General features: G+C 46.2%; 2 protein-coding genes across 3 annotated transcripts in view; both read right to left on the reverse strand.

Moving 5' to 3' along the window:
• Nucleotides 1-2388: 2388 nt before the first annotated feature.
• On the reverse strand, nt 2389-16256 carry HYKK (hydroxylysine kinase). Of its 2 annotated transcripts, none has more exons than XM_036736058.1 (5): nt 16128-16256; nt 13004-13354; nt 9204-9343; nt 6849-7032; nt 2389-5170 (listed from the first exon to the last, which is right to left on the reverse strand). In XM_036736058.1, exons 2-5 carry the CDS (start codon nt 13347-13349, stop codon nt 4713-4715), a joined length of 1128 nt encoding a protein of 375 aa, XP_036591953.1. In that variant the 5' UTR covers nt 13350-13354; nt 16128-16256; the 3' UTR covers nt 2389-4712. The 2 variants fall into 2 exon arrangements, with proteins under 2 accessions (XP_036591953.1, XP_036591954.1); XM_036736059.1 differs by having other exon boundaries at nt 16077-16256.
• Nucleotides 16257-19852: 3596 nt separating this feature from the next.
• The window catches only part of IREB2 (iron responsive element binding protein 2), a 40083-nt gene continuing 36696 nt past the window's right edge, over nt 19853-23239 (reverse strand). The window contains exon 22 of the mRNA XM_036734690.1: nt 19853-23121. Within this exon, the coding sequence (XP_036590585.1) occupies nt 23011-23121 (111 nt within the window). The 3' untranslated portion in view covers nt 19853-23010. The remainder of the gene's footprint in view (nt 23122-23239) is intronic.

Raw genomic sequence — 23239 nt, forward strand, 5'->3', positions numbered from 1 at the left:
AATAGCAAACAGTTTATATTTGAACCCAGAGATAATAGGGAGCTGCTGGAGTTTGCTGAGAAGGGGAGTGATGTGGTCATATTTGTGTGACAGCATTAGAGAAAGCCGCCCCCGTTCTGCTTGGGGTGCCCTTAGGACCCCAAGAGGGAAATAGAACCGGCTTTTCTCTGGGGAAATGAATCTTGCATATTGCACCATTTGAGGGTTTGTCCTCCCTCCTGCCTGGGCACATAGTGAGGCCCAGATCAAGACTGGCTACATCTTTCCTGAAGGGTTCCAGAGTACCCCTGAGGGTGTAGGGGTATCTCTTTAATGCTGATGATGTGAATGCCCATGGTGTGTTCCTCCCAATTGAAAACCACCAGAGATTAGCACCCTGGTTCCATATGACCATTTAACATCCCCTCTGCCAGTGGGGGTTGTCCTGTTAACACTGAAAACCACTGGTGCTGCTCTCCTACTGACTGTGTTTATTTCTGTTTTCTCCCATCTCTGTTCTTGTCTAGCTGTCACATTGTTTTATCAAACTATACCCTTCAGATGTTACAGATTCTCCTGGTCTTCTCCGTGTTTCTTAATTGGCTCTCCCTACAGCTTAATCCAGCCACTCTGGCTTCACCTGCATCTTCAAACCTGGACTTCTGGCCCTAACTCTGACCATCCTAATTCCATGAGTGAAGACTGGACTCCCATTGCAAATCCTGAGCTTCATTAGGTTTGCTTCCTCTGTCTAGGATGTCTTGTGGTCACCTAGCTGACACTGCTCTAGCAGGAATCAGGTAGGAAAAGGCTTTTGTCTTCTGGATGCTCTGTAGAGGTCACTGAGATCACCCTGTGGGTCCCTGTGCTTTTAAGGGAGAGAGGAAGGAGACACATTTGTGCAGAATCACCTCCTTTTCCCTTCCTTCCACAGAGAGCCACGCATTCTGTTTGCTTTGGGAAAATGGCCAAGCCCAAGTGGAAACAGCCCATCCCAAGAGGTCACACTCAGACATCATGATACATCTTCCTACGCTGTCTGGCAAAGATGTATGAAGCACCTACTATGTGCAGAGCACTGGGGAATACAAAGCTGGAGAGAGACCCTGTTCCTTCCTCAAGAGGTTTAACATTGAATAAGCAGGGAATACAAGTACGTGTCTTGGTGAGGGCCCCATAACAATGCTGGATAGCCAGGAAGGCTCTGTCTTCGTATTTACCAGAACTGATATTGTTAATCAATGAAAATCATAGTCCATATATGCTGAACTTAGGGTGCTTTAAAAATATAATTAAACGTTTATTGAATGCCTGGCACAGAATGGGAAGATACCGAAAGTTCTGTCCCCATCTGCGGGGAGCTTTACAGATTGGCTGGAGGGAGGGGGCACAGATGTCACAAGGTAGCTGAGGCAACACTGGCTTGTCCCAAAGGAGTGGTCGAGTTGGTCAGTGGCCTAACTGTAGTTCAGAGGGTGGACAGGTCCCTGAACCAGGGCTATCAGCAAGGCTTCCCACAGGAGGGGGGAGTTAAAGCTGGATTCTGGAAGTTAGGTGGTGTCTAGATGGGTGGAAAGAGATGAGAGAAGGATGAGGAGAGGCACATGTGGTGTGCCTCAGGGAGTAATGAACGGTCTGCTAATGCCCCATCTGGACACTTCATCGTGAGTAACTCTGGGTCCTGAAAGGCTCTGCCAACAATCCATGCCCAAGGCCTGGGAGGTCCTTACTCAAGGTGGAGGCCAGTGGGGAGGGTCTAGGTCTGTCAGTGGAATGTTTGTAATGCAATGACTATCAGTCAATCAGTAAACATGTGTGAAGTACCTACTATGTGCCAGGCACTGTGCAAAGCGCTTAGCAGGCAAAAGCCGTTCCCTCAGAGAGCTCACAATCTATACAAGATAAACAGAGAAACCCTAGAGTCTTCTGAGAGGGGTAGGGAAGGTTTCCTGGAGAAGGTGGAATTTTAGTTGGGACTTAGAGGAAGCCAGGGAGGTCAGGTCAGAGCAGTGCAGTGTTTGCTGGTGAGTGTTAAACAACTGGCTCCCTATCCCCACTCCTAAAAAATGTACACACTTAAGTTTAATAAGCATGATTAACATTTTGTCCATCACTTTCTTAAGGCTGGATAACAACAGAACAATAAATCAAGCTCTGATCTTTAGTGTTTGTGGATTTCTGAGGTGTAAAGGCTAACACTGAACATTTAATAGTTGCACTCCCCAGCACCAGCCTGGTCTTGGCCAGTGGTCTGGTCAGTTGTTGAATTTTTTTCAGTCACGGAAATTGATAAAGTCTTGTTTGCTAAGGCTCGGAGAGGTTGTGACCACTGTTAGTGGAGGGTGGGCCCACATCAATGAAGCATCTCTCTTTTTTAATATTAATATAGATAGTATTTATTTAGTGCTTTCAGGTTTACAGCAAAGAATTATTTATAACAAAGATTTTTTTTAAAGAAAAGAAAAATTTATCAATTAATTAATAGTATTAATTGGGGTACTTCTCCATTGCCATCAGCTTGAGTTCCCATTCTAGTGTGTTTTCCCCAGTGATGACTGCCAGGGGTGATTAGAACCAGTGTTATTTAACCAATTGAAATGAATTCATTTTTACAAAGGGATATTTCCTGAGAAGACATGGCATGAACAGTGGTACAAACCTAGGGTACATTTGCTCCCTACCACCTCAGTCTGGGGAAGAGGAGACTCAGACCTGAAGCAGTTTCTACAAAGCCTTCACCCCGTTAAGTTCCCTTCCAGATGCAGCCTACCTGCTGGATTCTCTCCCTTTTGTAGGCCTAAGCCTCTTAGCTGTGGTCAGTCTATAGCTGGGCTAGATCCTAGTCATTCCTTGGGGCTATGCTGGTAGATTATAAACTCTGGGAGGCTCACTCTCCTGACATCCCAGAATTTACAATGTTGTAACCAGTCCTTCTCCTAAGAGCAGGAGAAAGGAAAGGCAGAGAGACAGAGAACAGAACCATGTGTCTGTTAAGGCTTCTCTCCTCACCCCGAGGCTTCCAGCCTGTCTTCTGCCCTCCACCACAGCCAGGGAGAAAGGAGAGATCAAATGACCAGTCTGGGGCCTTACAAAAGCAATTGTTCTCAGTTCCAGCTCAGGAGACAACAGAAAGACTCCTCTGCTTCACTGTAAGCACATGAGAAACCGCTCCTGTGTGTGCTCCTCATCTCTGTGCCTCTGTATGCCTGGAATGTCCTCCTCCCTCACACCTACCTTACAGAAGCCCTCTCTTCCCTCGAGATGCAGCTTAAGCACCAACTTCTACATGAAGCCTCTAGCCATCTCTCCACGTGGGCACTGCCAGGTGGAGGATGCTTATGAGGACTGGACTCTGATTGGCCAGTCCCAGCTTCCCTGTTACACATGGAAAAATGGATATATAGTCCAGAGCTCACTTGCAAAAAAACAAACCAAAAAACCATGTAAAAGTAAATGCGCATACATGGTTTTTCCTTATAGAAAAGCAACAGCAGTGTGATGGGGAAAACCCAGGATTTGGAGTCAGAAGTCCTGGTTTTGGCATCAGCACTGCCACGTACAGGCTGTCTGAATGGAGGGAAGTCATTTCACATCTCATTTGGAAAAAGGGGCTAACACTTCTACTACCTTCAAGTAGTGGAAGAAAATGCCTGGTAAACTGTAAAGTGTTAGAGAAACATGAGCCAACGTTTCCCTGGACAGTAGCCTTTCCCAGCGCCTGATGAGGGCAGCAATGACCTTGGCTTCTCAAAGGCTTGGTTGGGGGAATGCTCTGGAAGGACCTATCAGGCTGGAAAGGCTTTGTGGACAGCCCATCGAGAGACCGGATTTGTTGTCTCACAGCAGGTCTAGCTCAGCACAGAGAAATTCATCAACAGAGGGCAAGGTACTTGTTACTGTCCTCAGGGGTGGGTGGCAATGTGTCAGTGGATAGAACTTCCACACGGATGAAGTCCAGTCTGGCTCCTTGATATTTTTATCGGGGTCTAAGCCCTTTCATAGACCACTGTGCTTGGGACACTGGGAGTAAGGGAAGGCTTCTCCCATGGCTGTATGTGCTGACCTTCTAGTGATGATGTTCTTTCTTCCTCTCACTAGTTCTAGTCACCAAAACATTTCCTTTCCCTTCCTTCTGGTCCAGGCTTTGTCTCATGTGATCAAATGAACAGAGATGGTACCGTGTGCCATGTCTTCCCTGGTCTTTCTCCTGAAAATTCTAGACATTGACTCATGCAGTCAGTTTTTTATTTTTTAAATGGAGGTAACACTACTGTTCTTTTCACAGTTAAGACAGAGTTCCAGATTTCAGAGCAGGAAGCAACTACAAACACCCCCTGCCTTTAGGCAGACATGGTGGTATCGCCCCCATTTTGTTCAAGAGGGAGCTCACTGCCTGGCTGAGGGTCACATCACTGGCGTTAGGGAAGCTCCTTCCTCCTCATGCAGTACTTTCTAACTTCAATCTCATGACAATTAGATTATGTGAGAATTCCACAGATACCTTGGGTCCAGTGGCATTGTTATTAATATAAAAATTAATCATTTCAATTAACTCATATCTCATAATGTCATGAAACTACATGAAAAGTCAGGCTCAGTCATAATTCCCAGCCTGTTTTATAAACCGTAAGATAATAGAAAAGTGAGCTGCCCTCATTATGAATACCAATAGTGACAGTTAATAAGTGGTGTTTGCATAGCACCCTCAGGTGTTCTCATTCATGGTGATGTTTCTAGGATGGCACTGCCATGTAGGACTTGGCAGTCTCAAACCAGATGTCCTCCACGGCCTTCTGACCCATACTGAGCAGGTTCTGCAGGTGCTTCCAGCCTGTTTTGGCAGTGATCATGAGATAGTCTTCGTTCTCAGGGTAGAGCTGGCATGTATAGGCAGCCATCACGAGCGACTGAGAAAACCGACTGCTCACCAGTAAAAAGAGAGCCCCCCTTTCTTCAGCTGTCAGCGGGATGACACTCTCGAAGCCAGCCAGCACGTGTCCACCTGCGGCCAGGGAGTCCTTGCTCTCGATCATCATGTACATGATGGTGATGGCTAACTCGAACACGTAGTAGCCTTGGCTCATGTCCTCAAAGTCCAGGACTCCAGACACACGATATGCTGGGTCTCCGGAAGCCTCACTGCTAGCCTCCACCAAGATGTTGTAGCCATTCAGGTCCCCATGATTGATGCCTGAAAGGAGAGCGGTGGAACCAGTGGAGATGGGGCAGGGGGCAACAGAAAGGGGGTCAAGCCCCCAAATCACTAGTTTTGTATTTTCACTCTCACTAAAGTCATTCACACCATTTATTGGAAAAGTCAGCCAAAAACAAAATGGCACCCAAACCCACTAGGGTGCCTCTTTGCTTCATACACAATCACATCCCTGAATAAAGAAAAGATAGCAGCAGATTTCTCTGCTTTCAGCCTTCATGAAGCCAAGAGATGGGAACTAGAAGAATGTGGATGGTCTGAGCATGACCACTAAAAGACCAAAGAGAAAAAAATAACTTTTATCACAGAAAGTTAATATCTGAATAAAGCACAAATTATATTTCAACAGAAACTCAAACACACAAAGGAAATTAAGATTAATTTGAGATTCATTTATTTTATCTCAGAGCTTCTCTTGATGAGAGAATAGTTTGATTTCACCCCCAAATCTCATCACTCCTCTCATAGACAAACCGCTGACTGATGGTGGTGAGGGTAGGGGAGTCAGGGCACCTCTTACCCCTCCATGGGAGGCAGACCTTAGCAGTAGCCTAACTTGGAGGCTTTGGCCTCAAGCGGACCCAGAGCCATGGGTGGGGAATTGCTTTGGGCTTTGGGCACAATAAGACAACAAAATCCAGAGGTTCTGGGGGCACTCAGCTGCCACTGAGACCATCCCTGTGATTCATCCTGTCTGGCCCTTCATGTTATTTAAGGAATAATAGATACACCCTCCACCCCTCCCCAAACGACTACCATATAACAACATAATGTCTTAAAAGATGTTATTGAAAAGATGGTAATGATGTAGGGCCAGGCCAGTCCTAGGACAACAGGCATACAGTCTGGGTGGGCCCAGCAGTGGAGACTCTCACTAAATCCAGACAGGTACATCACTAGCGGGGTGGATTTCTTGGCCAGAGCCCCTCTCCAAGACCATCCAGTCAGTTATTGAGAGGCACGATTGGCCTGGGAGGAGGTGTTTCCACACTGCAGGACTGAAGAAAGAATGCTGCATCCCCCCACCTGCCCCACAGATCCTGCTTCAATGCCTCATCATGGCATGGAGACAACCCTCAGTTCTCAAAGCCATGCCCACAAAGCATATGCCCTGCCAGATTCTACCAAATGGGAAAGGCTCCCAGGGTAGTCCTGGCAAAGCCTGTGGCCACGGTGTCCAGGCTGAAGGGCCAGCCAAGCGAAATTCATAAAGACTCAGACATGGATGGGGGCTGGCCCTTCTAATTCCCCAGGGAAGGGAGCAGGGGCTACACTCAAGCATCACAAAGCTAGAGATATGCATCTTCCTGTTGGGGTTTTCATGGTGTGATGTCCAGCCAGCAGCCAGTGAGTGGGCACACGTCTGGTGGAACTGATGGTTATTCTCATTCTGTCCCTAAATGTGCCCCAGAGGAGGGGGAGGGGACACAGTCTGAACTGGCAGGAGGTGGAATGATAATCATGAGACCACGGAACCACAAGGGAATTTGGGCAAATGGGTAGATATTTAGGCAAGCCTCATCCACCTCATGTCACCACCTCCTCCCCATCTCAAAGAGCTTGTCATTGACTGTGAGGAAGAACTTTACTGTTTTGGATATAGGTGACAGTCATTACTAATTTGGGGGACTAGTCTCTGACAGTGGGAAATACTCACATTCCCGAAAATGGCTTAACTTTGTCACAATCTCATCCTTGAAGCGTTTGAGCACCCAGTCTACCATCTCTCGATTTTTGCTTTGGCCCAAGGCATGAATATATTTTTCTAGAAGAGGAACATTTCTCAGGTTCCAGATGAAGTCCCCCCGATGCAGGCTGCTTATCTTTGGATGGTAGAATTTCTGAGGAAGGAAATATGACCTGAGATGGGCTTGAAGGAAGAGGAGGATTTTAAGGGAGAGATGAGGAAAAAGCTGGGAATTTACAGGTCATAGACTTAGAGCCAAAAGGGAAATGAAAGGTCATCATCACAACCGCCTCCTTATGGAATAAGTGAAATGATTTGTCTGCATAGTAGTACATGGTGAGAAATAGGAGAACCGGCATTGGAACCCAAGTCTTCCGGGCACCGGCCTTGGACAAACTGTATCCTACTATACTGAAAGAAATGGGGTTGCTGAGCTATGGTCACAGGTAGGTGACCCACCATGGGGAGTGGGAGACAAATAGCAGGAAGAGAAAGGAGGGAACTGGACAAACTATAGGCCAGTGAGCTTGGCTTCTGATCCGGGCAAAATCTGAGGGTCTGTTATTGAAGGCTGGGGTTTGAGAGGCTGCGTGTTGTCGGTAGGCAGAACAATGGACTTGTAAGTCAGACCTAGGCTCCTGTGGTACTGGGGACACATACTACCTGTGTGGTTCAAGGTAAGTCACAATCTCTCAGAGCTCAGCTTCCTTATCTGTAAAAATGGGATGATCTGTCTATTTCCTACCCCACTGGGTTGTTGTGAGTAAAGTGCTATGTAAATTTAGTTATAATTATTTAGAAAGGGAAGCCATAATCACCAAAAGCCAGAATGGTTTCATCAGAACAAGTCATGCCAGACTGACTTCATTTGAGAGGGAAATTCTGGTCAATCTGGAAAATGCTACAGATACATATACTTAGATTTTAGCAAACCATTGGTACCAAGTCTCTCCTCGTATACTTGTGGGCAAAATGCAGAGACATGGGCCAAGTGATGGCTCCATTAGGTCAGTTCAGAGCCTCTTGAATGGCTGGACCCAAATAGAGATTTATGGTTCAATGTCAGTTTGGAAGGAGGTTTTCCCAGTGAGCCAGGGATTTGTCTTGGGCCTTCAGTGATGTGACATTTTTATAAATGACTTGGAAAAAGGCACCGATGGGAGCCCAATCTTCCCAGCTTCCCTGGACACTAATTCCTCTGTGATGCAGCCAAACTGGCCTCCTCTCTGGTCCCCACGTGACCCTCATCACTGAGTCTTGCAGCGCCCAGAATGTCCCCCCTCCTCACCTCTGCCTCCTGCCGGCTGCAGCCCAAGGACCACTCTCTACACAAGACTTTCCTACTCCTCCCACTACCCTTTACCCTACTTTGTGTTTGTTTATATTTAATGTGTGCATAGTTACACAGAACATAAAATTTATTGGTGACCTAGAATCTTAATCTATAAACTCCTGACTAGTAGGGAGTGTTCTGTCCATTGTATTTGCACCTTCAGCACGTAGCACACAGCAGGCACTTAATAAATACTTGCTGATTGACTGATAGCTAAAAAGCCAGGAGGGAGAGCCGACCCCCTAGATAATATAAAGAGCTAGGCAGGCTGGCATGTTGGGCTTAATCCAAGGGATGAAATGTAATGAGGACAAATGAAAAGCCTTAAAATGGCCTCCAAAAAATGGTATCACTAGTACCTGATGGGGAAGGCTTTTGTAGACAGCAGAATTCTTAAAAGTCTCAGAATTTCATAATGGGAAGAGCCCTCAGCAGCCACTCAGTCCCCTTGGGGTTCCCTGGGACCCCCTCCTCCAACAGAATGGCTGAGCAGTAGAACTCCATTCCACTTCTGGACACTGTCATTGCCAGGAAGCTCCTCCTTGCATCCAGCCTTAGTTTGCCCTTTTGCAGCTTCAGTGTTCTCTTCCAGAAGAATAAACCCTCCAACTGCAACCAGATATGCCCCAGGTTTTCCAGGCTCTAGGCTTAGGGCTTTGGGAGCTTCTTCTCCACTTCCACCTCCATTCCTCCCCATCCTTCAAGGCCCAACCCAGATAACACAGGCTCCTGCAACAAGCCTGCCTTGCTGAAAGGGCTAGCTGCCACACAGTCCTTCCACTTCCAATACCTTGCATTATAAGTTTTGCTTATGTGCCTTATCTTTCCTGGCAGATGGATGCTCTGGGAGTGGGGCCTTGCCTTAGCTTCTCTGTAGGCCTCAGGTATCTAACAAATGACAGGTGCTCAGTGATCATCTGGTGAATGAATGAAAAGCTGTGAGACTGAATTTAGCAGAGAATAATTGCCCACCCGGGGGCTGAAGCCCTTACCTCCAGACGTCTATCCATCTGGGCCGCTAGCTTGCCAACTTCGTACAAGAGCTTTGGCGTGACAGGAACCTGGGCTATGGGTCTTCCTGGCAGGTAAGTAAACAGCCTCACCATGTAATTTTTGGTCTCAGAGCCGCTGTCTAGTGCATGGAGAAAGAGATGATCAAGATTTCAGGAGGCTCACATCTCAGCTCTGCCCCATTATGGCTGCCTGGGTGACCTTGGGCAAGTAAGTCACTAAACGTCTAAGATGCCAGGTTTCCTTATCTGCAAAATAGTGAGAATACACCATCTGCCTCACAGACCCATTGCAAGAAGAATAATTTACACACCATAAAGCATTATATAATAGTTATCTACTACCATTTATTAAGACAAAGACTATTCTGCCTGGAAATAATCACCAAAAAAAGATTTTTAAAACGAGTGAAGAAAAAACTAGAAAGCAAGGGAAAGCCAAGTCCATAAAACCAAAAACCCCAGAGGCCCCTGGGGGCGGCAATCCAACAGTAAGAGCCTTGGACAGGCTCAGGTGCAGCTTTGGACTTCGTGTAAACAAAGGCCCGGCAAACCCCATCAGGTGGCCATGGTGGTCCCTGTACTACCCACCTCATGGGGCTCTTAGGAGGGAAGGCTTGTGTTAGCTCACCCTATGACTGCCGACTAATGATGCAAGCAAGGCTGGAGAGCTGGAGGGAGGGATTAGAGGGCCAGGCCTCGGGCATGATAGGAGCCCCCATTCACATACCAACAACTGCCTTCCTCTAGGGTGGGTTCAAACCACCAGTGAATCATCTCTTACCAGCTGTTGTCCTCACTGGGCCCCTAACTAATGATAGAAGGCAGAATATGCTGCTTTTTCAGGTCTGGACCAATCAGATCTGCAGCTTCTCTCCTCCCATGGCCACCACACCCCTCCTCCTACCCTACTCCCTCAGGGCAGGGGACCCAGGCACCCACCCAAGTTTTTTCACTATGGAGGCTATACCCAAAGGGTACAAGTGATGGTGGGGGGGAAGAGTCCAGAATGTGCAGAAATACATACATGGTTATTCCTGAAGACAAAGTAACTAATCATATGCGGGTCCAGGGTCTAAACCAACCGTGCAACAATATCCCCACTCCCTTCCCCTCTCCCAAGGTAGGGATGCAGAAGGACAATGAGATGAACACCCACTATCGGCAGCAGCTGTCCCCTCATGCTGTCCACAGGCCTCCCTCCTTGTCCTGGACTCTTAAGGCAGTGGTCTCATGCCCTGATTTTGACATGACTCAAAGGATCTGGTAGGATCTTTACCTATATGTGACAGGGAGACCTGTCCATTCTGCGGTGATAAGAGCCCAAACTAAGCTGTCCTTTTCTCACCTGAGCACGTTTTAGAAAGTCTGCTCACTCTGGTCAACTGTACGACCGTGAAGGTAGGTTTACTGTAGAAACCTGCTTTTCCTCCCAGATTTAAAGGCTGCCCTCAAGTGTGTGCAGCAGGTATGTACATAAAGGTACAAAGGTAAGGGAGGTGGTAGTTGCAGAAGTTGTTTAGATCACTTTTATTGGGGGAGGGGGTAATGAATAAATACCATTTGGGCCACGCCCCCCCACCCAATCATTGGGTATCTTCCCTTCTTTGAGAAAACTTAAAAATCCATCCTTTCAAAACAGTGTCTCTGGTAGTACAGGTTTGTGTGTTTGGCCTGGTCCAGTTGTTACAATTACCAAGAACGGCAACAGAACCAGAAAACTACAGAGGAAAAGTCTAGGAGGGGACACTGAAGCAAGTAGAAGCTCCTGTCAATGTCCTGACGTCGGCAAACACGGTTTAAACCAATAGTAAATAACTGAGTTTCCAGTAGCTTCTTCTTCTTACTCCTGTATCAAAGTGTGTGTTTTTATGGACAGTTATTAGGTCTGGAGCAGATCATAAAACACATGAGCAAGTCCAGCTGATATATATTTAATGATCTGCACATGACGAATGTTCTAACAGAGATGAACGTTAATTAGGGTGGGAAGCCATTCATGTTACAGAAAAGATCGAGGTCATCCAGGTCTCTTGTCCATTCCTTGAAGCTCCTTCCATCCAGACACAAGGGAGGGGGAATTTCACTAGTGCCCTAGATCTTCTTCCCTCCTTCTGACTCCAGCAGCCAGGCCTCCTACCCTCTCTCTTGCATTTCCCTCTCCCTCCTCTCTAACTGAAAAAATGGAGGCCCTGTGACCCAAGCTTCTGTTCCTCTCAAAACCTGTTGACATTATCTCTCACTTTCTCCTTTCCCCCGACAGTGAGGGGGCTACAGACTATCGCAACAACCTCTTAACTGAGTCTCTGTCCCTCAGGTCCCTCTAAACTCTAGTCCATCTTCCACTCTGCTACCAAAGTGATTTTCCTTGAGTGCATATATGACCATGTGACTCCCTTGCTCAGTTGGCTCCGGTGGCCTCGATCCATCCCTCTCCCCTCTGTGTGGCATAACCTAGGGCTCTGGGAGAGCAGGATGTTTCCTGGCTGGCCCAATTCCTCCTGAGAACCCCAGTCTGGATCTAAGGTTGTCCCAGAAGCATGGCTCCCCACTCCAGGTTATCAGATACCCGCAATGTGTAGATCTGGTCAGTGTAACCTGACTTCTCTGGTGCCCCCTCCTCTGGAGAGAGTGTGGAGGGGCATTAGGAAGTAACATAGTACTGAAGAGAACTTGTCCAAAACAATTTTTTAAAATAAGTTACAGAATCACACCAATTATAAAACCTGAGTTAGGCAGGCCTAAGTGGTCACCTACCAGACTAAGGATGCCTTCTCTCATATCTCTGACAAGCAACCATCCAGCCTCTTAAATCCTTCTGATGATAGGGAGCTTCCTACCCTGACGAGGCAGCTGTTGGCTCTACTCGTGAGGAGGGTTTTCCCTACATCTTGCTTCAGTCAGCCCTTTGGCATCTCCCTCCACTGCCCTAGTTCTGCCCTTTGGGCTGAGTAGAACACTCCACCCCTCCTCCCTGTGACAGGCCTTCAAATCCCTGAAGACAGGAGCACAGCCCCCTCGCTGTTGGGCTAAACATTCCCAGCACCTTCAGTCACCCCTCCTGGAGCAGGCCTAGCCCACCCAACACCCTCGGCATGATCCTCCGGTGACCAGGACGAGGCAGAAGTGCTCAAGTCCTTACGAGGGGGTGAGGGACCCCAACTTCAGACCTTACTGCTCACCCAGCGCTTCAGCGAAGGCATGGCTGTTTTTAGCAACACAAGATGGAGAGAGCCGGGGAGTAGTGTGGTTTTTAGTTTGATTTCATACAATAAAAGTACAGTGTTAGGCACACATTTTACATAGCTGGCTGGAGAATTAAATACAGTGCAGTGTTATAGGGCTGAACAGTAGGAAACGTTAGGGCCCGGGTCTGGTAAGGAAGGCCAGCCTGGGGATACAGTATCACACATCACCTGGTATCACAGCCAGTGTCTGTGAATGTGTCCTATTCCTTCCTCTAGACTACAGGCTCCCTGAGGACAAGGACTGAGTGTTATCTAAACTTGACATCTTCCTCGGCCTCAGGACAGAGCTCTGTCCACCAAAGGCAGGTAAGAGATATTTGAACCAGTTTCCAGCTGCTCCCTTATTTGCTCCCCTGGCTACCAGAAGACAGTTCCTGGTCCTCAGAATTCCTGGCCTAGACCATGTCTGAACCAGAGGCCTCAAACTGGGGCCGTGGGGACATTGCTCCTGCTCTGTCACGATACCTGCACGGGTAATTATGGTCATCGAGGGGCTGGACCAAAGATGCTTCTAGAGATTTGGTTATCGCTTACCTATGGACATCAGAGAGGTCAGGCTGCCTCCTTTAGTAGGATGCACAGTGGCTGTTGGAAAGCCTTCTGCCTTCAGAAACATCATGATGTGGCTCTGCACCTCAACCAGGTCGGTGTTCTTGCTGGATTCAGTGTTGTTCACTTTGAGAACATACTCAAGAGGGCCGCCACTCGTTTCAATGGTCCTTAGAACATACACGTGGAAGTTCTGATCGTCATAACTGGGAAGAGGCTGGATCTTGGTCACCTTTAACCCAAACACTGACTCCACCAGAGCAGAGGCTTGGAGCTCACTGAATGCCGGCTTGGTAAGGGCCTGGGATTGCTGATGCTCTGGCCCTGACATGGCATCTAGGAGGCAAATGGAGAAAGAGGCTCAAAGAAGGGGATCATTATACACTTGTTCCCAAAGCTGGCCCTACCCTTTATCCCAAGCCCTCTCGGATTGCCTTGTTTTCCCCTAAGCCCTACAATCTGACCCTTCACACATACTAAGTTATGAAAGACTAAACATCAGATTAAAGAGTGGCCTTTCCCAGGGTGATTTCCATTGTCAGAAGTTAAAAACAGGAACCGAAAGAGATGAAGGCTGGCAGATAAAATTTCAGGTCTCAGCCACAGGTGTGAGGGAGACCTTATGGGAACATCAAGGTCCGTAAGACTGGACCAGAGGCATTGTTAAGGACTCTGAGTCCATTCAGTTTTCTTTGGTTCTACTAAAAACAGTTTCCTTGATTATTTTCTGACCAGAGTGTTTTTTTTTTTTGTCAGAAATGAGCTAAATAATCTCCCTTGTTTAGTCCTAAAATGATATAAAGTAGCTTGAGTTGGGGATTAAAATATTCCTTGCCCTTAAATGTGCTGAGGCCTTTCACATCCTGGCAAATAGTTCAGCCTTCTACCAAGTGATTTGTTTAGTTGGCTTGGCCATTGGAAGTGATCTGGGCCAATTTCCACAGTTATGTGAATGAAAATCTAACTTAAGGATTTTTTTCCTGGAGAGGTCCTTCAGTTTTCAGAAGCTATAAATGGGTCTGAATGATATTCACAGAATCCTCCAGGCATTGGGTGGATTCCTTCTCCAGCATCTCTCACTGGTGATCGTCCAGCTTTTGCCTGAATGCCTCCACTAAAAGGAGCTCAGTACCTCATGAAAAATCAGCACCAGCTGAAGCCCGCGTCTTGGCTTTGTGGACAACGTTCCAAATCACAAAATTATCGGTGCTGTTCAGGGGATCTAAAAACTAGATACACACATGGGGTGGCCATGTGTTTATTTCAAAGTCTTGTCCAAGTCTTTCTCTAGAAAGCAAACCAAAAAGCTTCCTGGATCATTTGCTGACAGGTATTATCCTGTGGATCAATGATTTCCTTATTGTGAGACCTCTTGCTGAAAATCCCAAGTCCTACCTACCCTACTCCCCTTCCCTGTGCTGTATGCTTTGCTCAAACTGAAATATTCTCTGTCCCCACTACACGTGGCAAAATTCGACCTTCAAGTCTTTACGTCTGGAACGTCCTCCCTCCCTGTTCTGGCCTATAGTCAGATGCTGCTTGCTTGTTCCCTAAGACTTCCCTTCTACTCCACCCACCCACTTTCACCTCCCAATTGGGTAAAGATTTCTCCTTCCTCAGACTGCAAATATTTTTTTTTACATCTAATAATTATGGTGCAAAATTATGCCAACATAGTATTGGGTATATATCAAATCCCTACCAGATTTTAAGTTCCATGATGATAAGGACATGATGATAAGAATTGTGTCTCTTCCTGGGCCCTGAGCACAGTGCTCTGCACACAGTAGGCATTTAATAATTGTTTCTTGAGTTCAGTCGAATTAGGCTGGCCCTAGAGCCCTTGCCTGAACTGAAGCCTTTCCAGCCTGGTGACACCTGCTGGCACTTTCACTCCCCTGGCAGAGGCTTCAGATCCCAGGGCCCTTCCTGGCCATATGATAGTGATTATTGACTATACCCCACTATGGAGACTTGGGCCAGGAATTCTTAGGCCCTGACCCTCCCCCTTCGCCTCTGCCAGGGTAGGAGGCACTTGGATTCCAGAGTCTTCAAACTGCTGCTTGGTCTGCATCTACACTTTGTACTTTGAACTAACACTGCGGTCATTAGGAGGCTGTTTACCCGGCCCAGCCACCAGGCTGGCTCCGGGGCAGCCCCCGGTAGTTCAAATGAGCAAATGCTTTAAAAGAGAGGAGGGGAGAGAGATCCCCCAGGAGTGGAATGGAGAGCTAGACCCAGGCCCACGCAGGGAAACCGGTCATGCAGAACGATGCATGAAAGCTGAGAGAAGGCTTTGTGAAGCAGTCAGTGGAGGGAAGGTCACTCTGGACGGGGCATGTTGGGGGTCGTGGAGGAGAGACGTACATCCCCCAGCCCAGACCGCCTGTCCTTCAGGACCAGTGGGAGCCTAAAGGTGATGTAGCTTCCTCTCCCACCCCTATGTCTTATTCGGGAGGAACCTGGGGGCTCCGGAATGGGGGAACCCCTGCCCCTTCCCCACCTGGAAGGGCAGTCTCGTTCCTTGGTGGCAGACCCTGGGCGTGACCCCTGGGCTGCCTGGGGGGGGGCGGGGTTTGGGGGTGGTGCTTTCTTATCTGTAAAATGGGCGGATGGGGGGAAGTGGGGGCGGGGAGGGGTCGGACCGAGGTCTCTGATGGGTCTTTCCAGTCTTAGACCACTTTCCCCCTCACCTCCCCTCCACCCTGCTCTGGTTTCCTCTCTTGTAAAATGGGCATCTCCTGTCCTGAGCAGCCAGGACAGCACTCAGGGCCGCCGGACCCGGGGTCCAAGGCAGGATCCCAGGACCAGATGGACCGAGGGGTCACTGCCTGACAGGGTCAGGTGGCGTGTCTTGGAATCCCAGCTGGCGATGCCCCTGGGTGACCTTGGGCCTGTCAATCAACCTCTCCAGCCTCAGTTTCCTCATCTGGAAGAGGAGCCGGCCGGCCTCTGAGCTCCCTTCCGGCCCCAGACGGCGAGGTGGATGGGGCCCCTGACCTGAGTTCAAATTCTCCCTCAACCACCAAAATAGCCGTTCGACCCCGGGCACGCTCACCTCCTGCCTCAACTTCCCCGTGTGTAAAATGGGGGCGATCTGGGCACCTACCTCCCGGGGCGGTGCTGAAGAGCGCCCAGCCTGGGGGCACCCTCGGAGGGAGCCACGTAGGCAGAAGCCCGCCCGCGGCCCTCCGCCCTGGAGCGTCCCCGAACTGCACCCAGTGAGGCTCCAGGGGGACCCTGGGGCTGGCTGCCAGCCTAGGGGGAGGGAGATGCCCTTCCTGATTCCGCTCCCGGATTGGTTCGAGTAAGCCCGAGGGCGGGGCGGAGGAAGCAGGGACACGCACACGCATCAGACTCAACTCCTGATTGGCTACTTCCACTCTTCCCGCCTTTTGGCAGCCGATTTTGTAAGAAAACGAGATTCTGATTGGTCAAGATTTCTCTCAATTTGGTTACCATGGTAGAAGGAAACACGTTCCCTATTGACTATCCTGACTTCTCCGCTCAATCTCGTTCTAAGAGACCACGCCCCAAACTGCAAATCGAATATCTGATTGGTTAATCTCCAGAGGGGCGTTACTCCCCCTCCAATCAAATGTAGAGGCGGAGGCTCCCCGGGCTTGGAGTCACTTTCAGGCTTGGAGATGCTCGGGTGCGGTCTTAGCTGTTCTTTGGCTCTTAAGGCCGGTCAAAACGCGGCTGAAGCCCACTTTCCCGGGGTTATACATTACTCACTTTCGCACACTCGTCACACTGGCCTTGCTGTTCCTCACAGGCGTTCATTATGCTCCGCTAAATCACTACCTTTCACGCAAGGCTTTTCTTGATTCCCCAGAGCAGCTAACCCTTACTATGAATAGGTTTTGTACATACGTCTAAATGTACATACGGTCTCTTCTAAAAGAACTGCAAGCCACTTGAGCACAGGATTTACTTAATCGGGTTTTGTAACCTCAGAATAGCAGGCACTGGGATAACTTGATTATTTTGCGGTTGTTCTCCAGCTTGGCACTACTGCAAAGGGTCACGGGTATTGATTACTATCTTGAAGGTCTTTGGGAAATTGTTTTTCCCACGAGGAACTAGACGGTCTCTAGGCAGAACGCTAAAAAGCATCTGCTCGACCTGTTGTAATCAATTATGTTAAGTATGTAAGCTTTTTCTCGGTCTATCCCTCTCTCCCCCACCCCACCCCACCCCACCCCCTAACCCCAGCTTGGCCATTTGAGCTTCTAGGACTCTACTTTGCATATCTTCATTAGAGTAATTATACCTCCATTTAATCTTAACCTTGTACCACCTTCCGCCGAGTTGTCTCACTCAGGATGACACTTCAGTGTTCGAATGTCTCTTCCCTTGCAGCCATATGAAATTAAGAAATGCCTTGCTCAAAGAAAGAACTCGAGCACATAGTAAATGTTTGTTAATCGATTGGGTTCTCTGGTGTGGGTGGTTAGGCCAGACTCTTGAGTGGTTCTGCGACATTCCTGGGCTTGATAGCACAAGTTCTATGGCATCAGGGGCACCTGGAAGGGAATCAGCCCCTCTTCGATTTGTGTTCTGCTGGACCTTCTCCATGACAGCAGCTAACACTCTGAGAGAGTTCCTTGTCAGCCTATTTTGTGCATCGCCTGATAGAGGTGATTATTAGAAGGCCACCCAACTAACCAGGGTCACTTTTTGTGCTTGGCACCAGAGAGGGCAGAATCAGGACCTATGGGTCAGAGTTGCAGAGCAGCAAATTTTGGCTTGATGTAAGGGAAAACGTCCTAACGTAAATTAGAGTTATCCAAAAGCAAAAACAAAAAAAATGCTTGGCTCAGGCTTCAGATTCCTGGTAATAGAGCAAAGGCCCAACGACCACTTATCCGGTAAGGGGTACAGATTTTTACACAGGAACTGAATAAATGATTGAGGAGCCAGCTTCCAAGAGCCCTTATAGAATGAGTCTGTGAGTCTGTGATTTCACTAGTGCTGAGGGATTTGGCTCCCCGGGGAAGAGGCTGGTCACGTGCTGTGGAGGCTCTAAACCCCAGTGCCTAGAATGGGGATTTTGGTTCTGGAAGGATCAACCAAAAGTATTCATTTAAAGTGACATTAATGTAGTGACTTTATGGTAGCATAAAACATGATAAATGTGAAACAAAAAATGAGGGGTAGCGATGTAGGCAGAACCAGTATATATGTGTGTACACACACATATATAAAAGCACATATATAGAACATATGGTTTATAGAAATATAATCATATAACATAATATTAATATATTAATACATTTGTTTGCTTTTATGAAGAAAAATAAGGAACACAGGCTTGAAGGTAAAGACATAGGGCATCAAGTTGTATGCCACCCACAACACTCCTGGAGCCCACCAGATTAAAATGTAATTGGGAAATCTTTAACAAAATAAATACACAACACACAGATAATGTTAATGTACAGCTTCCTTAGTCCATGTGCACCAGCAGGGATCCTCATGGCCTTGAGTAGCCCATTTCTATTTAAGTTGGACACCACCAGGGTGACATGTCCACATTTCAGACAGGCCTTAAAAAGAAACAAAGAACAAATGCATCTTGATGATGGCTTGTTTGAAATTTATTTTGGTTCTGCCCTGTTAAAATTTTTCCTCTTTGTTTTATGTTTAAATGCTTTTGTTAATGCTTATTTTTAAAAACACATTTTACTTATGGCTCTGATCATTTTATGATGCCCTCTCCAGGACAAACCCTATGGACTTCATGATAAAACAAACACAACAAAGCAAAAAACATCCCATCCAATGACATCTGAAAACAGGACACATTCCGGTGTACACCCTTTCACTGCATCCCCAGCACTGTGCCCGGCACACAGTAGGTGCTGCTGAATCAGTTTACTGACTCCATTGGTTTTTCATCCTACTGTGTTTGACTCAGTGATTATTTCATTTACATCACTGTCATTTTGTCCAATGTTAATTCATACATACATTCTCTTGTTTCACAGCTGTCATTTTTTACCATGCTGTAATATTCTGCTCCATGATACACGATAGTTTTCTCAGCAATTTCCTTGCTGATGATTAAACAGGTAGTATGGCACTGCAAACCATTTAGGACTTGAAGCAACTGAGTCCTGGCTGTGAATCCTACCTCTGATATTAGAGCTGTGCACATGGGATGGGCAAATTATATAAGCTCTCAGTTTCTTTCTTACTAAAATGAAGATAAGATTTGTAGTACAGACCTCACAGGATTTATATTATCCCACTGGAGCCTATTAAAGTGCTTTGCTGACTTTAAACGCTGGCTATTAATAGGTTTATAATAATAATAAAAAAAAAATAAACAACAGTTCTTGCCCTTGGAGAGCTACATACTTTTTTGGGTCCTAGTTGGTCAGATAAATGAGAGAGTAATGAATAATTAGGAGTCTCTGTGGTATAATGGGAAGAAAGCCAGAATCACAGGATTTAGAACTTGGAGGGCCCTTAGAGAGCTCAGTGGAATCCCTCTGTGGGAGGAAGCGAGGCCACGATGAGGTCACTCGCCTAAAGCCTTGGTCTGATGACTCCAAAGTCAATTCTTGGCTCCTCAACCCAAGCCGTGCTACTTCTTTCCAAGTCACTTTTCTGGACCTCAACCTCCTCATCTAGAAACAAAGTGTTTAGACTAAGTGATCCCTCCATATCAAAGCCCTTAGAATCCAGTGATCCTTATGAACAAGTGGATGGTAAAACTATGAAGAAGCTTGTATAACCTAAAGAGTAAACTTTTAGTCTTAAGGCTCAGTCTGATTTAAGATTGGATATCTATTTCCATATTTTTAAACAGAAAAAGAAACAAAATCAGTGATAATACAATTTTCTTTATTAAAAATAATTTACAACATTGGTAACATTATATGCACAATTGTCATCAATTGAACTTTGCCTCCAGATATATTTCTATACAATACTTAACATTGTTGAGCTTAAAACTGTTATACTGTTTTGTTGGCTTTAAACAGTAGACATTGATTTGCAATTATTCAAATGTGATTACTATACATATGGTTCTATAGCCATGTACTAGATGTCAAATGGATAGAAACAGCAACACTATCACAATTTGGGAAATAAACATTTCAAAAGCCCAAATAATATTTTTTTGTTTTGTTTTCCCAAATCAAACAAACCAAGGAAGGGTCAGGTCAGGGTATCCATTTTGTTCCCCCTGCCAACCTCAGCCAAAAGAAAAAAGTAGCCTCTTAATTGGGACTACGCCCACACAGTGGCCAAATAACTTCTCTCCACCTTACTACAGGCAGGTGCAAACGGTGCTGGCAACACTGGTACTGACAAGGTGGGAAATGCTCTAGGTGCTTTAGGCAGCTGCTGGGCTGTCTGGGCTTCATCTCTATAGGAATGGGCCCCCTTCCTCCCACGTGCACAACCAAGTGAGGCTGTGGGGACTACACTCCTGCTCTCCAAAGCACAGGCCTGCAGTTCCTTCCCTTCCCTTCAGAAGTTAAGTCAGTCACAGAATAAACAACCACAACTATCAGGGGGTTGGTGTGGGTACCGGTGGCAGAAGAGAGCATTTTCACTGATTTCATATCAAAGAGCAGCAGACCTTTAAGTCATGAAATTGGGCGTTCCACTTAGCATAATTTATTGTTAAAGTAAAAAAACCCCACCATTCTAGCTGAGGATGGGCTTTTACAAGCGTACTTGAATTCACAAACCCTGAGGTGCTTCTGTGACATATCCACAGGACTTCCTTTCCTTAAACATTGCTTTACTTCTTCTAGGTTCAGTGTGCAAGAGGTGGCTTCTATGAAAGAAACAGCGATAACTAAGAGGACGAGGACACACACACACACACACACACACACACACACACACACACACACACACAAACTCAGCACTGAATGCCAGGATTTCCTCATGTAACAAACAGCTGGCCAACAGCAGTTCTTCCTGAGAAGGACAATCTAGCCACCTCCCAGGAAAGAAAATTCTACTTGCAATATATAAATATGAGATCAAGATAACTGGGATTAGACATCAAATTAAGGCTCGATGACCATGACAACGGCCACTAGACACCAAATGTCTATAAATGCTTCATTCCTACTGGAGAATTCAGAATGGCTGGGCTGGACAGTTGATTTGCTGCATGTTCATAGTCCTATTTGGAGGCTGCAGGATGGCCCCAAGTTTATAGATTTTTTTCCAAATGGTCTGTAATTACTGAAGCCAAGCACTTCCTTTTGAAAATCACCAGGGCTATTTTAACATTTAGAGTGTACCAATTCCAACTATAACATGTTTCCATGTAAATTAAAAAATACACTGACAAGGATACACAAGAGCATGATAAAGTATAGAAAAAACAATATGGTTTAAAGGTCACAGGAAACGAGTATTAGACAAGAATTTGTTTTTAGTGCACATGGATGGTGGGTAAGGAAAGGAAAGGGACAGGAGGAGAAAAATCATTTAGCTTCAACATTTTATCACCCAAATACATATTTATGACTTCTCTGTAAACTCTCACACTGGTAATTCTGTGCAATAGTTACTCAGTGGTCCCTGTCCACTGGTTTATATAGTCGGGTTTTATCATTCCTTATATATGCAATGTTAATTGATTTAAATTTTAATAATATTTCAAAGTGAATACTACATTACTTTTCCTTTCACTCAATTTTTCTTAAAATGAAATTCCTTAAATTTAAAATAACTTATAAAAGCTTCAGAAATAATCATCTAACCCCTTGGGTAACAGAGAAGTGGTCCAGCTTCTTTGGGTCATATCAAGGAATTCATTCTGGTAAGCAAGAATATATACTTGCAAGACAAGAGTGTTCAGAATAGATTAAACATTGCTGCCCTCAAAGAGGGTGATAACACAATTAGTCTGAAGGATGACCCAAAGAAATAAAAGGATGACTCAAAGCAACAGAAAATGTTTTTAAATAATTCAAAAGATGACCAAAATATTAAAATAAAAACTGCTTCGACTGCTCAGCCACCTCCCACCTTTTACTTTACTACTGAATATCTGCTATAATTTTAGGCCATCTCCGAAAGCCTGGAGAAGATCATTTTTATAGTCGTCTGATCAAATACGTAGTTCCTTTCTCAGATCCTGAACAACAGTAAAAAGATGAGTTTTTGGTAAATGATGCATACTTGGAAGTAAAAGTCTCAGGTGAAGGTGGGTAACTTCAGTTTCATCTGTGATGCCTCACATTTTAACCAACCAATTACAGAACGTCTGCAGAAACATGTTGGACTACTAAGGAATAGGCTTGTCTCACCTTCCTCCTGGATCCTCATGAATAAAAGCAGGTCCCCATCTGGAAAGGCTCATCTTCCCTTGCACAAAGCCCTTGTTCCTCGAGTTCCTGTACCTTGGATGAAGGCTGACACTAGCTCTGGCCTCTATTTCCAAACTAGAGCAGACACCTACCTAAGTACGCCAGCTTTGCTTACCTCAATTCTAAGGCTACAGAATCAAAGCTGAAAGTCCATTTAGACGCCAGCTTCTCGACTTCCAGAATTCAATAATCCAATTTGGCTTCTCGTAAGTCAATCTCTTCCTCTTAAACCAACAAACAGTAGTACCCAGTTTTAAAGGTGCAAAACTAAAGGAAAACAAGTGCAGGAAGGCTGCTCTTACATAATAGTCTTCACCACAATTCAAGTTCAAACTCGGCCTTGTTTATTTACAAAATGGTTTGATAAAATATCCCTCCCACCCCCCACCCATACTTACAGCTCTCTTCCACAACACACTTAGGCTGATTTTAGCAATGTTAATAGCACCATTCGTATAGTATTTAAAATCAAGAAAGATCCCATTGTGGTCACTACGATGATTCACAATCATTTACACCCATGGATGAGATAACTGAGCGTACAGCAACTGTTTGTAGCTCCATGGTATGGATTCCTGGGTCCATCACACAAGGCATTTGCAGTTACCAATTATGGAAGGGATCCATATTCAGTAGATACTAGGAGAATTTTCGAGCCACATAGTTTAATAATCCGCCATGTTTATATAATGTTATTTCCACGTCATTTTCAAATGAAGCAATCACGCTGAATACTTTTCCAGTGCTTGTCTTTAAAAGCAAACAAACAAACACACAGAACCTAATAAGATCAACTTGTCATTCCTCCTAAACAAAGCATTCTCTGCGCCTTCCCCGCCCTCCGCTCCCCCAGCCTACAAGAAGAGAT

Source organism: Trichosurus vulpecula, chromosome 8, assembly GCF_011100635.1.
Source record: "Trichosurus vulpecula isolate mTriVul1 chromosome 8, mTriVul1.pri, whole genome shotgun sequence".
Classification (NCBI taxonomy): Eukaryota; Metazoa; Chordata; class Mammalia; order Diprotodontia; family Phalangeridae; genus Trichosurus; species Trichosurus vulpecula.

Excerpts from the sequence above, each read along its gene's own strand:
- HYKK (XM_036736058.1), bottom strand. The coding sequence starts at position 13,349 with ATGTCAGGGCCAGAGCATCAGCAATCCCAGGCCCTTACCAAGCCGGCA. Across the intron at positions 9,344-13,003 it reads GACCTCTCTGATGTCCATAG|ACAGCGGCTCTGAGACCAAA; the intron begins GTAAGCGATAAC and ends TCCATGCACTAG. Across the intron at positions 7,033-9,203 it reads AGATGGATAGACGTCTGGAG|AAATTCTACCATCCAAAGAT; the intron begins GTAAGGGCTTCA and ends TTCCTTCCTCAG.